Source organism: Colias eurytheme, chromosome 2 (genome assembly GCF_061535395.1).
Source record: "Colias eurytheme isolate Ceu_HAF_F1 chromosome 2, ilColEury1 Martin Lab GWU primary, whole genome shotgun sequence".
Lineage (NCBI taxonomy): Eukaryota > Metazoa > Arthropoda > Insecta > Lepidoptera > Pieridae > Colias > Colias eurytheme.
Genome location: NC_142981.1, coordinates 3,810,923 through 3,825,068, shown reverse-complemented (window position 1 = coordinate 3,825,068; position 14,146 = coordinate 3,810,923). Strand labels below are relative to the sequence as shown.

Genomic DNA, 14,146 nt, shown 5'->3' with positions numbered 1-14,146 from the left:
TACATACGCGACGTGCAAAGCAATAGGTACATTATGTAATATATACATGGCATGGATATTTTTATGTTTTCAAACCACGTGCCATTTCCTCACACACACATTTCTAGATACCAAGTTTCTTTTCTTTTAATGTAAACAGTAAGACCACATAGGCCGGGAGATACTGACACAAAATTTCGGGTCATTTGTAACAGTAGTACAAGTAAGTAGTCTCCTATATTATTCCCATTTGTCAACAAATTGCACAAATCTCGTTTACTACAAACAAATTCACACATTTTGTGAATATTTGAAAATAGGTATTTACCTACTGATATTGTCAGGCAACTTACGACTTATTTCTGACGAACAACTGTTGAGGTTGCACGGTTCGCCTTTCTATAGGTCAATGAAATCACTGAAATAGTGCTATGTGCAAAAAGAAACTAAACATTTGCACTATGTGTTTGCACTCTTCTCCCAACCTATTTTTAATTTGACCATTAAATAAAAAAAATATAAATTTTATCTCGCGATATGTTTAGCACCGCGGACGGCTGCGTCGCGGTCGTACAGCTGTATCGCACTGTATGTGCATCATGACAAATCTATCTGACCACTCGCTAGACAAGCAGATATGAATACGGAATACGAGACAGTTTTTTGGTTGACTCTTGCACTTGTTAAGTAGCACTATAGGTATTATTATCTTAAAATAAATTAAATATTCAGCATACTATACACAGTAAATTGATTATCGTTAAATATCTTAAAGCAAAGTGCGAGTAAATAGATAATAAGCAATCAAATTACTGTATTGGAATTTGGAATATTGATACGAGAGTTACAGTGCGACACAAAAGAGATGAAAATAAATGAGGGCGCCACCGTCGCTCATATAGCAACACTGATACTGCGACGCAAGCGATCTTGATACTATAGAATAAAAATCCAAAAATCTATATATATAATCTAAAATAAATACCGCGATTTAAACCGTTATAATTGTTTCATTGTAGCAATAGTGTAAATTTAAGACAAAAATACATTAGTATTTTAATTGACCTACCTAGGTCAAATTTTACTTAAATGTATTTGGAATTAGTTATTTTATAAAAATCGGTCAAGTGCTTAGACTGCAGAGGCGCACATAGAATCAAACATACAAACAAACAAGCATACATGCAGCTCAAACACATTACCCTCTTTCTGGGTCCGTCGGGTAGAAAAAAACAAGGCGATTTGAAAACCACATATTTTTATTTTTTTGTAGATAAATTTTGTACATTAATATAATTCATCAAAATCTAAATAGTCTACTCCTTCAAAGGACTGATCATCACTCTGTTTCGAAGTACTGGCAATAGGGTACGGGGCATCTTCAGTATCTGTAAATATGATACAGTAAATATAATTTTTTTTCTTATGGTTTGATTGATTAATAGATAGATAGCTGTATGAAAACAGTTATCACTATACTATGTAGTAAAATCTAAACTAGGTACTTTATTTGAGGCTGGTTGGATTGGATATAACTTCTTGACTCAAATTGTGCTGGTCGCACTATAAAAACTAGTTTTTGTTTACATACAAATAACCTCAAATTAAATTGCGAAAACGTAATAATCGCCATACATACATACATTAAACACTCGTCACTAATGGAATATTCTATTTTACGTAGTACTGAGCAAAAATAAATGGAATCTCACCGGTATATTCTGCTGTACGTTTGTAAACGTTTTCCAAATCAGTCAATAAATTTCCAGCTTGAAATTCGGACAAACACCGAATAAAAACTTTATACACCACATCACGGACACCGCTACGTTTAACCTTTTTCATGATGTCTCCTTTTTTATTTAAATTTCTTGTTCTAAATAACAATTTTATCTCAATAATTCTCCACTTCACGAAAAAAACAACAAATTTTTATTCAACTTGACAGCTACATTGCCAATTCAGGGTTGCCAGGTAATGAAAAACGAATTAGTTCCAAAATAATTAATTTCATCTCTTTTATGTCGTACTATAGCTATTTAGTATTTTTCCAAGTGCAACACTGCCATCCTCAAAAACTTCACGAGTCGCATTTGACACTTGACCGCTCTCTGTTCACAATTCACTCAAGATTTACGAACAAAAATAATTGAAAATGGCTGCGAGCCGTCGGAAACAAGACGACAAAAATTTAGAAATTCTACGTGAACTTATATCGCAGAGTGGAAACAAATATTGCTTAGATTGTAATCAGAGAGGTCCTACCTATGTAAACACTACAATTGGTTCATTTGTTTGTTCAAAATGTTCGGGAATGTTGTAAGTATCGCTTCTACGTAATGTAAGTAAATTAGATCAACAAACAAAAGCTGTATACATGTTATTTTTCAGGCGTGGTCTTACTCCACCACATCGGGTGAAGTCAATATCCATGGCCACATTTACACCGGAGGAGATAGAATTTATAAGAGTAAGAGGAAATGATTACTGTAGGCGCGTATGGCTAGGCCTATACGAGGGTGAAAGTGTAAACTACACTGACGAACAACGCGTTAGAGATTTCATGTCAGATAAATACGAAAAGAAGCAATATTATCTAGAATCGCCGCCAAACAATGCACCGATTACAAACGGATCTTCGTCACAGAAAAGTAAAAATAAACAGAAATCGGCCAGTGCAACCGTTACAGCGCCTCTAATCGCTATATCGCCGCAAATTTCTAAAAGTTCGGGTTTTAGCAACGTGCCTAGCGCGGCGAAAGTTTTGCCTATTATGTCGTCGGGGCAAGAAAACCATAAAATAGCTAGACCCGTAAATAATCACGCACCACCTTTATTTAATAATAATATTGCGGCACCGCCAGCTGCACCTGTTCAACCACCTGTACCTGAGTAAGTTTTACAACATGTTTATAATAGAAATTAAATGCATATGTATCATAAACAAATGGACCTTTAAAATAATTAAATTATATTAGTTATTATATTTAAACTATAAACATTTCTGTAACTTACAATTCTTATCATTATTTTCAGTTTTCCTGTTGATTTCTCCACTGCAAATATATACAACAGTGCACAAAATAATAACTTCAGCAGCAATTTAAATAACAATTTTGCTAGTCAACCTACATCAACTACTACACCTTCATTTAATGCTTTTAATTCTACAAGTAATAATTCTGCAAGTAAGTTTCAATGTAAATAAATTGCTCTTATATTACTTTAAATAATAACATTAATTATTCATGTTTTAATTGATTAACAGATGATCGCTATGCTGCCCTAGCTGACCTTGATCTAGTTTTTAGACAGCAAAACATGAAAAATAAGGGTTGGTATATTTTTTTTCCTACAGTTCTGATTCATATTATTTTTGTATATTTGCCACTTTTCAATATATTTTTTACAGTTGTCTCCATTGAATTGTCTTGTTATAAATGTTGAAATTATATGTATACATATGTATTTATATTAATCACAAATTATTGTTACAGAGGATAATGTTATAAGCAAGAATCCCTTCCAAAGCACAAATAATGATGGTTTTGCAAATAAGAATCCTTTTTTCAATGGAGGTTGGAGTGCTCCATCTGCAGCAGTTCCTGTTAATCCATTTATGGTATGTATTAAAATAAATAAATTATTTTATGTTATACTAGTTAACTTCCTACTGTCCATAACATAATCCATACTAATATTATTTATTCCAAAGTAACTCTGTCTGTCTGTCTGTTACTTAATCACGCCTAAACTACTGAACCAATTTGCATGAAATTTGGTATGGAGATATTTTGATACCCGAGAAAGGCTATCTTTTACCACGGGCGAAGCCGGGGCGGACCGCTAGTATGTATATAACCAAGAAGCGCAACTCAGGGTCCCAAGACATTTCACTTAGTTTGGGACCCACTGTGGTACATTAATTGTTAAACATAAAATGGACGAACAAATTTATTTCATTTCAATAATAACTATAGTATAGGGTCTAATTTAGGTTCTAATTATATATAAAATGTGTAAGTTATTTTGTTGCATGCATAAAATGTGTCAGCATGATAATACAGAGGAAGTGCTTGAGCTATACACTAATGTTATTGCAATATTTATTTCCTATCACAGTTCGTAGAACTTCTTATCAATAAATTTTTCGTGACAATTTCGCTCCCCGATAATGATTTCATACTTGTGGTTTTTGTTTATATTAGTCATCATCAGCGTAATAACCCCTTAATCACTTGAATAATATAAAAAATTTGTATTGGATCTGCAGCCTTATTATAAAACCATAAAAATTTTAGACTATACTATTGTATACTTCTAGACTATGTTATCTATGTATTGTATATTAGTGGGAGACATAGAAATGCTGACTTTAAAAGTAAAAAAAATAAATAATTAAACATTTTCATATTAAAAAAGAGATATGAGCTTTCAAGAATATTTTATGAAACTTAGAATTGATGTAATTTTTATTTCAGCCGTCCAATAATGGAAGTTTTGTGAACTCCAAGAATCCGTTCCTTTGATGGTCTGAGAGCAAGATCTGGGATCAAGAACAAACAAATTTACGTAACTAAAGCACAAAAAAAGCTACAAATGTAATGTTGTCTTATTCTGTTATAATATAACCATTATTTATTTTTAAGTATTTACATTTTGCCATAGTGCTTATTTAAATGGTTGTAACTTAAAGTGCCTCAATCTGCCTTAAAACTTCAAATCATATACATATATATTCTTGTATGGGCTGTTATAATAGTTAATAGAAAAAGCTATAGTATTTGGAACATGTATAGATTAAAATATTATTAAATAGTATGGACTGTTAAGATATCAATTGAGATGTTGGTCTGAGCTTTATTAATTGTAATTTTATTTAGTATTTAGAAATTTGAGTCGGGCTTAGTCATTATTTTATTGGCATGACAATTAATAAAACAGTTGTTACATAATCTGCTATCAAAAACATAGGGAAGGTATGTACGTGGTATATATAGCTAAACAATGAAGTGAGTCAGTGGCCTTAATTGTAATGTGATGTCATCAAACCATTTGCTGCCCATGTTTGCGTAAAGCCTTCTATTTATGTATCGCGATAAGTTCTATAATTAAACAGTTGAAATTGTATAGTTCATAGATTTAACTGAAAATTGAAATTAATACAACTCAATAATTTAAAAATAAAAAATACTCAACTCACAAAATTTTTGCAATGAAAAAGGCAATGTGCGAAAGGCTTTGCAAGTGATTTAATGTACAAATTTTAATATGAACAATGAACATGACAGAGATTTTGAAATTAGCACAATTTAGATTAGCTTATTATATAATTATTTAAGAAAGTTGTATAAAAATATAAATGAGGAAGTTGAGAGGCTAATGATAAAATATACGAGTATTGAAATTAATTTTTAATATGTTTTCCTGTTTTTGAATTGTTATTTAGTTCAGCTGTGTATTTAAATATAGCTTCCGACTTAAAATATTGAAGATTATTATTAGCTTATTTTGTATATTTTTCTAATAATGCAATGAACTCACCTCTCAAATTCTATGTCTATCTGTGATTGTAACCAGTAATTAATTTTTCTGCAACATTGATCAATTTTTGAAGTTTTATTCATGCACTTGACTATTTATTTAGATGTAATTATTTTTTACTCTTTGAGCACTGAGATCTGTTAATTTGTATAGAAGATGTAAAAATAAATCAATAAGAATATTATAAATATCTTTCTTTTAATTCCTCTATAGCAGAATGATCAGGGGCTATCAGGTGTTGGATTCATAAAAGATATAATATTTAACATCACTACATATAATTAAAAGAATTTACTGTCGCGTCTTTCCGTCACGATAAAAAACAATGCACCGATTTTCATTCTGATTTTCACCGCGGAACCCTTGATAGAATGGTTCTCGAGGAAGATTGTATAATTTGTTAAGTTTTAGACAAAGTGGGCAGGAAGTGTATAATAAAAATGTATTTCTGAAGACACATATAACAGTGTTTAATAAACATTTAAACCTTAAATGTAACATGAGTCAATTTAACTTCTAATTGATTGGTCACATTTTAAATTTATTACTGTTCCTATTAAATGTGGGCGTTGAAAAGTTATCAGGTGTGATGTTAGGGCTGGGTATAATCTTTGAATCTTGAGTAATTGAAGTGGAAGCTAGTTTTATAGCTTCTGGCAGATCTTCTGGTAAATTGGCAGGTTCTGATGATGATGCTCCTAATCGCTTTTCTGATATTGTTTTCAATATGTTTTTACCAGCTTCCTTTGTCTGAAATTAAATTTTCCGTGATGAGCTAACATTCTAATGAAGAGAGTATAAAATCTGATTAAAAAGGTTTAGGATTTTTAGTTTCAAAGTAATTTGAACTTAAATTGAATAAGTTGGAAAACATTAATTAGTAACAATACCATATGTATTGGTATAAAAATAATACAAAAGAAGGCAAACCATTTCTATCAATAATAATAAAAAATCCTTACACTCTCATGTTCCAAGCATTTATATGCATAGTGTGAGGCGTGGTCCAGCAAGGAGAATCGCAGGTAATACTGCGCCAAGTACCTCTGCGCGGCGGGTAGCTCCTTACTACCCGCGTTCGCTGGGTCCTGGCATGCCGCCGTGTACGCGGCTGCCGCGCTGTTCGGCATATTCGACTTTTCGTATAACCTGGAAAGTATTTTTTATTAATTAACGTGTTGCAAACACCAACAAGTTTACAATTGTCTATTTTATTATTATATTAGAGCCTGTTTAATATATATTTAAAAAAAATAATAAAGCTGTTTTTAGTTTCTAAATAATATACTATACATAATGTCATAAAGGAAATATCCGGACTAAAAAGAAAGGATTCTAATGCAAGTGAATTATTAAATTCGTGTAGTTGTCCCAGTCTATCCGTCAATTCAGTCAATAATTACTTTGCGAATGTGGGTAAGGATATGGCTCATAAAATTATTGAAAATTCTCGATCGGCTACTTCAAATAATTATAATAACCCAAACATCTTTCCACAAAACTCTTTAAATACTCCTGTAAATTCAATGGTACTTCTGAACATTGAAAACGAAGAAATCCTTACAATTATTAACAACCTTAAAGACAAATGTGCAGTTGGCTGGGATGGTATTCCCGCGTCCGTCATTAAATCTGCAAGACAAGTTCTCGCCCCTATTATCTGTTATGTCCTAAACCTCTGCATATCAAAAGGCGTGTTTCCAATTGTTTTTAAAAGAGCTGTTGTCCATCCGATTTATAAGAGTGGAAATAGAGATAGTGTCGCAAATTATCGTCCGATATCTGTGCTTACAGCTTTATCCAAAATCTTTGAAAAAGTCCTGAATAACAGGCTCCTAACATTTCTTAATTCTAATAATGTATTTTCAAAAAACCAGTTTGGCTTTAGACGGGGCCTATCTACAGAAGATGCATTACTGTCATTAACTAATTGCATTATTAACAATTTTGAGCATCAACTGAAAACTGTAGCTCTCTTTCTGGACCTCTCTAAAGCATTCGACACTGTGTCTATTCCTATTCTTCTATCCAAATTGGAACGTTGTGGTATCAGAGGCTCTGTTCTGGATATATTTAGTAGTTACCTTTCTGACCGTACACAATGTGTCGTTATTAATAACGTCAAGAGTGAGTATGTTTCAGTTTCATTCGGCGTTCCTCAAGGCAGTGTCTTAGGACCTACCCTGTTTTTACTCTACATTAATGACTTGTGTGACCTCTCTCTCAATAATTGTAAAATAATTTCGTATGCTGACGATACTACTCTGATTCTTTATGCTCAGACATGGAATGAGGTACGTAGTGTTGCTGAAAACGCCTTAAAAATTGTCCAACATTGGCTGCAACAAAATCTTCTTACCCTCAATATTGCGAAAAGTAAATTTATAACATTTGCGCCCAAAATTTCGTCCATGCCCCCACTCACATTCACCATTTGCGCCCATGACTGTCTCAAAACTGACCCTTTTGTTCAATGTAGTTGTACACATCTGGAGAGAGCCACTAGTTTAAAATATTTGGGAGTTTCAATAGATCCAACATTGTCGTGGAAGCAACAGATCGATACCGTTTGTTCTAAAGTCAGAAAATTAACATATGTTTTCAAATGCCTCAGAGGAGTGATAGACTTCCGTTATTTAAAAACGGTCTATTACGCACTGATTCAGTCTGTTACTTCTTACTGTCTAACCTCCTGGGGAGGTTGTGTTAAATCTCTGATGATTCGGTTGGAACGAGCCCAACGGGCTGTACTTAAGACAATCACCAACAAACCTCTCCGCTTTCCAACTAGCGAATTGTATGCCCTATGCCAAGTGCCGTCGGTACGTCAATTATATATACTAAAAATTGTTATGAGAAAACACTTGGATACTTCTTATGACCCCAACCTTATAAATTCCAGGCGTAGATATGACAGGGTGTGTCCTATTGAACGTCGCAGAACCGCGGTAGCTGGTCGCCACTATCCATTTATTAGTTCCTTAATCTATAATAAACTCAATCAGGTTTTAAATATCTACCCACTCTGTAATTATAAACTTAAAAATATAGTCCTTGATTGGCTTTTGTCCCGTTCGTATGAAGAAACTGAAGAAATTATTAAATTTACAGTCTAAAACTTGGAAAAACCCATACACACTGGCACATACTCACACACACACACACTCACATACTCACATACTCACACACTCACACACTCACGAATACACATCTTCAGTCTCACAAACACACCTGCTATCTAGAATTTTGTACTACTTTTTTTATCTATTTATAACCGACTTAATTTGCATATATTGTTAAACTTGTTACATTATTAAGATGGAACTTATTTTATGTATGGAGGTGGGCGTTGGCATCCGTGCCACAGCTCTTATGCTTTTACGGATGTCATCATAATTTAAGTTTATATACAATTTGTTATTATGTTCCAAATAAAGAATTTTTGAATTTTTTGAATTGAATTTTGAATACAACTTTCAATAGTTTTCAGATTATCTTAAAGGGAATAGCAGTAAATTTTGAAAATATAGAAAATGTACTACTTATTTTGGCTATTTATTAATATTTAAATTTTTATTCATTAATATAAAATCGAGTCTATAAAAAATTATTGAAAATGCTATAACTAAATCTTACTTGGCTAATTTGAACAGCGCCATCCCTTCAATGTCACCAGTGCTATGAGCTTTATAGTAACATTTCAAAGCATTAGGTATTTTGTCCATCTTCTCATAAGCCTCTCCCAGTGATACCAACATTCTGGAGTCATCTGGCTTCAGTTGTGCAGCTCTTGAATAATAATATATGCAGTAACCATTTAAACCCAATATTTCATATGCTTGGCCAAGTCCATTCCATGCTCTGTAGTCATTTCTATTTACATCTGTATCATTAGAGTAAATATGAGTATAAAAAATTGTTTAAATCCATAGGATATTAAACAAAAACTAGGGTCTATTACAAAGATGTGCTTTACCTCTTTTAAGAATGTGATAAATTGTGATAAGTTACAGCAGCACTCTTAATTTATATTTAGGTTTTACTATTTTAGTTTACACTCTTTAAAGCATATAATTCTCTTTGCTGAATAACAAAAGGATGGCCAAACTGTTGCTTTTGTCAGATTATTACCAATTATGCGTTATTTAAGGTACCCTGATAAAAAGACAATGTTTATAGACCTCACCTATTGCCTGTCTATAGCACTGTATAGCAGCATTAGAGTTCTGTAGTTCAATGAATTCATGTCCCATTAGAATCCATGCTGATAAGTACTGAGGGTCCAGAGATAATGCCCTTTGAAAATATATAACAGCTTTCTGATGTTCACTCCTTAAGCTATAATAATTACCTGTAACAAATCCATATTAACAAATTTATATACATAAATAATATGCAGAAGTAATGGATTTACTTACTCAAAAATGTATGAGAACCTTCTTTTGTGAGAATCATATAAAATATTATAGTAAGAATAAATTTAATTTTTAATAACTTACCAATCACACAACATGTTTCAACCCTGTATTTGTCAATAGACACAGCTTTTTGTGCTAAGTTTGCCAACTCCATTCTCTTTTCCTTTAAGTACAGTAAATGTGAGTACACATCCCAATTGTCTAATCTGTAGGGGTCATTCTGATATAGATCTCTAAATAAAGCTAATGCTGAATCCACATCTGAAAGTTTTTGAATAAATAAGTTAGTTTTAACTTTTAATTATAAATGATTAGTTTATAATAAATGTTGCAATTGTACACTTGCCTCTTCTATCATGGTGCGCTATAGCCATTTGTGCAGATATATATGTGCTTTTGTCAAATCCTGCAGCCGCCAGAGCCATGTAAGCTTCCAGAGCTTGCTCTGATAGCTTTAGCTCAACAAATGCATGGGCAGCAAAGAAATTCATCATCCAATGTTTCGGTAATTGCAGGGAATCCAATGCTTCATATTCATTTGCTAATCCGGCTAACTCAACCCACGCGCACCAGAGGGTGGGTGTCACAGCTATAGCTGTTTGCAGTATTGTGACCGCTTGACTTCTTAATTCTAGCTTCTTTAAAACAACACCCTCTAAGTACAGTAGGTACCCATCATTTTTATTACGATTAGCCTGAAAAATAGGTTCACAATTACAGCAAATAAATGTTTATTTTTTTTAAGTTACTACTTATCATGTACTTCAGACAAATACCTTAAAAAATGATAACAAGTCTAGTAAGACTTGTGTAGATTCCGGATTTTCTGTTCCTATATCAGTGGCATTGTCCAATCTCTTTTTCTCACTAGACAAATACTGAGAATATCTTAAAAGAAACACACATTTGGGACTGGTGCAATTTTCTAAGAAGTGTGCTGCTCTGTCGTATTCCTGACAATCAAAGTAAGTCTTAGCTAATGTATATGCCTCCCTGTCTTCTTTAGAAATATTCTCATAGGGATGGGGTGGATCAGTGTATTGTATTTTATGATCCTTGAGAGCATAGTTTAATTCGGCCAGCCATTTCGCAGTTTGCGTTAATCCACGATCATTACATTCACGTATTTCATTTAATATATCTATTCTTACTTGAGATAAATCAATTTGAATATCACTTTTTGCATTTAATAAGGGTTGCATTGTTTCCTAGGTTGAAAAGTTGAAAAATATTGAGTACTGATTACATAAAGCACAATATTAAACTCATTTGTGATTAGAAATTAAAACACAGCCTAATATTTATATTTAAATAGGTATGTAACAGCCAACAAGTAGAAAGAAACAATAAATCAATATAAATTGTAAATTATTAAAGCTCCGCGGCGGCGCCGATAAAGTAGTTATTCATAAATTGACAAATGACATGACATTGACAAGTAACAACCAAACAACCACAAACTGACATATCATATCTTCCATAGATGTCATCTATATGTCGCTGTCGCTGTAGCTGTTTTTTTACATTTATTTTTTACAAACGTTTTTCAGGTGGAGGTTTGGTACACCCAAAGGCGATTGGCCCCCACACAACTCGGCGTAGCGCACGAATGCGTGATCTAAAAGGATGTAAATAATATAGGTTTCACGCGCGTGAATGGACTTTCAGTGTGTTGACAAGTGCGTGTTTAAAAAAAAGACGTGTGGCACTCGGGGACTGCCGCGGTAAAGCTATTGCATAGGATGCCTTCAGTCCTTCAAGCTTAGCCTTCAAGGTTCGAGCCACACCTCCGTGTCCGTCGGAGTGGGGAGCGTGAGGTTTTTTCGTTACGGAATTTCTCGATTCGGTCCCTGCGCTCAAGGCCCGCGATAGAAGCTATGCAATAGCTTAAAATAGAGAATATACTTTCAAGCAACGTTACGCACGCGACTAGGGGGTTTGTTAACCACACAATAGGCAACGACATAGAAAACGAGTACAAACACAGAGTACAAAATACGCATTCTGTGTTATAAATGTCAAATGTCAATGTGAGTATATGATATGTTCTGTGATCATTGCATTTTTGCACACATTTTTGTGTCTGTCAAACTGCCAAACTAGGAGTTTTCATAGAAGTTGCTGCCAGGATTTACGATTTTATTATAATTATTAGGTATTTAAAATAACCAATTAAAATAAATAAAAAGCTAGGTAGATGTTGTGTGGGCAGTTTTGTCAAAATAACTTTCGTAATCGGACTTCAGAACAAACTTTGTTTATGTCGTATCCTAGCATGAGATAGCGGCATTGAGTTTCAGAAATACTTATTTGTATCTTAGTAACGAATAGTCAGTTCCCTGGTTTTGGAAGAGCAATTGGTTTACAAGAGAAATGGCAGATCCGAAAGTTGAACAGCCTACATCAGATGTAGAAACGAATTATACCCCAAGTAACGATCCTAAGAATATGCAAGAAGTAACGCAATACGTAAGTGTCATTATCGCTACAATTTATAACACACTTGAATAAATAAAGTATTGGATTATATACCATATAAAACTTTAGACTTGGATTTCTATCCTAGTTGTTAAAAAAAGACAATGCCTTAGACTTTAGAGGGTGTTCTTATAATAAATAGTATAAGGATAACATATTATGTTAAATCTAGCTTGTCATTTATATTCATTATCTACAATAAATTTTATTTTATATTCTCTATCAAGGTTACAAGTTGGTAATAACTTCATTTTCCCTATAACATTCATTAATGAACTTTCTAGGTACAATCTCTCCTGCAAAACATGCAAGATAAGTTCCAGAGTATGTCAGACCAGATCATCAACAGAATAGATGAAATGGGAACTCGTGTGGATGAACTGGAGAAGAACATCACAGACCTGATGACACAAGCGGGTGTTGAGAATGAGAAGTAGCAGTAGTAGTGTCACACCCAAAGATAGGTTGCCTGCAATAATTATATAAGAAATAGGTTAGGCTTTATAGTTGGGTAGGATGTTTGAAAGTGATGCATTCCAACACCTTTATAAATTTGGTCAGAATTTTAGGTAAAATGGTCAATAAACTTCTGTCATTGTTTTATAATTTTAATTTAATAAGATTTTGTGTCACTTTTTTACACTAGAAAAACCTGATAGAGCATCTAACTCTAATCATACAATGATTATAATGTATTACATTATTATATCTTCAATTTCAAGAACCGATTTTTTCTCAAAACTCTAAAAATAAATATTTTTTTCTATGTATTTAATATTTATTGTTCATGACTGTTACATTTTAAAACTGTATTTGTATTGAAGGAGATCATATCCTCTTAACATTCATCTCACAGTAATAAGAATATTTTACTAATAGAATCTGATGGTTCATAGATTTAATAATTCACTTCTTTAGATATCTCATTAATAGATATTTTTTCTTATTAATATAGTTTTATTCTTGTTAATGTAAGAATATTGCCAATAGTAATGTTAAGTTCATTCAAACTTTTTCTCTTAAACATCTGAAACTTTATAGGAATGTGATTGACACCAATGTTTTAAGTATCTTTTTAAAAAACATCAATAAATCTAAGATATTTTCATACTGTTTCTTTTAAATTATGGTTGCGTAAATAAAGCAGTAATAACTTATATCAGGTAACTAAGCCTTATTAAAATTGTACCATTAGATTGTAGCAATCATCAAGTTTTTATTCATCTTTAGTCTTTAGTAAAATTAAATGCACGAAATCAATTAATTGTAAAATGCTGATTATAGTGTTTTGTAATATGACACAAATTTTGTATTCACCCATCTTGTAATAATAAAATAGTAATTATTTAAAAAACAGTTTTTTTTTTCTGAATTGCACATGAATATTGTTTAGTGTACTTGAGCGTGCCACGCACAAAGTGACACGAATTTTAAAGCTATAATCAATATGTCGTACCAGTCTCTGCCATGTATGACTGTCGGTGATTTTCATACTGTATTAATTAAATTCATGTTGTGCATATTTTTGTGATGACAATGTAAGACTAAGAGCTTACGCATGTATGAGAAATGTTTTATATAAATCTGACCAAGACCAAAAATTTCGTGGTGTAAACCATAGATGTGAACTATCGCGTTCCCTTGTTGAATATGAGGCAGATGAATTGCGCATCTATTTCACTATTCGATTTTCTCTAGGGTTACATACCTATTTTTTTTTTCATGGC

At 32.7% G+C, this 14,146-nt stretch overlaps 3 protein-coding genes across 3 annotated transcripts; 2 read left to right on the top strand and 1 right to left on the bottom strand.

Annotated features, from left to right (window-relative positions):
- Positions 1–2,060: 2,060 nt before the first annotated feature.
- On the top strand, positions 2,061–5,711 carry drongo (Arf GTPase activating protein drongo). Its single transcript, XM_090111231.1, has 6 exons — positions 2,061–2,298; positions 2,371–2,871; positions 3,016–3,167; positions 3,248–3,313; positions 3,477–3,601; positions 4,461–5,711. The coding sequence occupies exons 1-6, from the start codon at positions 2,135–2,137 to the stop codon at positions 4,506–4,508; spliced, it is 1,056 nt and encodes a 351-aa protein (XP_089967357.1). The 5' UTR covers positions 2,061–2,134; the 3' UTR covers positions 4,509–5,711.
- Positions 5,712–5,968: 257 nt separating this feature from the next.
- LOC149910196 (cell division cycle protein 23 homolog) lies at positions 5,969–11,347 on the bottom strand. The gene is made up of 7 exons (XM_090111220.1): positions 10,718–11,347; positions 10,288–10,636; positions 10,023–10,202; positions 9,710–9,874; positions 9,160–9,406; positions 6,486–6,672; positions 5,969–6,273 (listed from the first exon to the last, which is right to left on the bottom strand). Exons 1-7 carry the CDS (start codon positions 11,141–11,143, stop codon positions 6,052–6,054), a joined length of 1,776 nt encoding a protein of 591 aa, XP_089967346.1. The 5' UTR covers positions 11,144–11,347; the 3' UTR covers positions 5,969–6,051.
- A 669-nt stretch (positions 11,348–12,016) lies between these two features.
- LOC149910195 (uncharacterized) lies at positions 12,017–13,773 on the top strand. The gene is made up of 2 exons (XM_090111208.1): positions 12,017–12,410; positions 12,704–13,773. Exons 1-2 carry the CDS (start codon positions 12,315–12,317, stop codon positions 12,854–12,856), a joined length of 249 nt encoding a protein of 82 aa, XP_089967334.1. The 5' UTR covers positions 12,017–12,314; the 3' UTR covers positions 12,857–13,773.
- Positions 13,774–14,146: the final 373 nt, after the last annotated feature.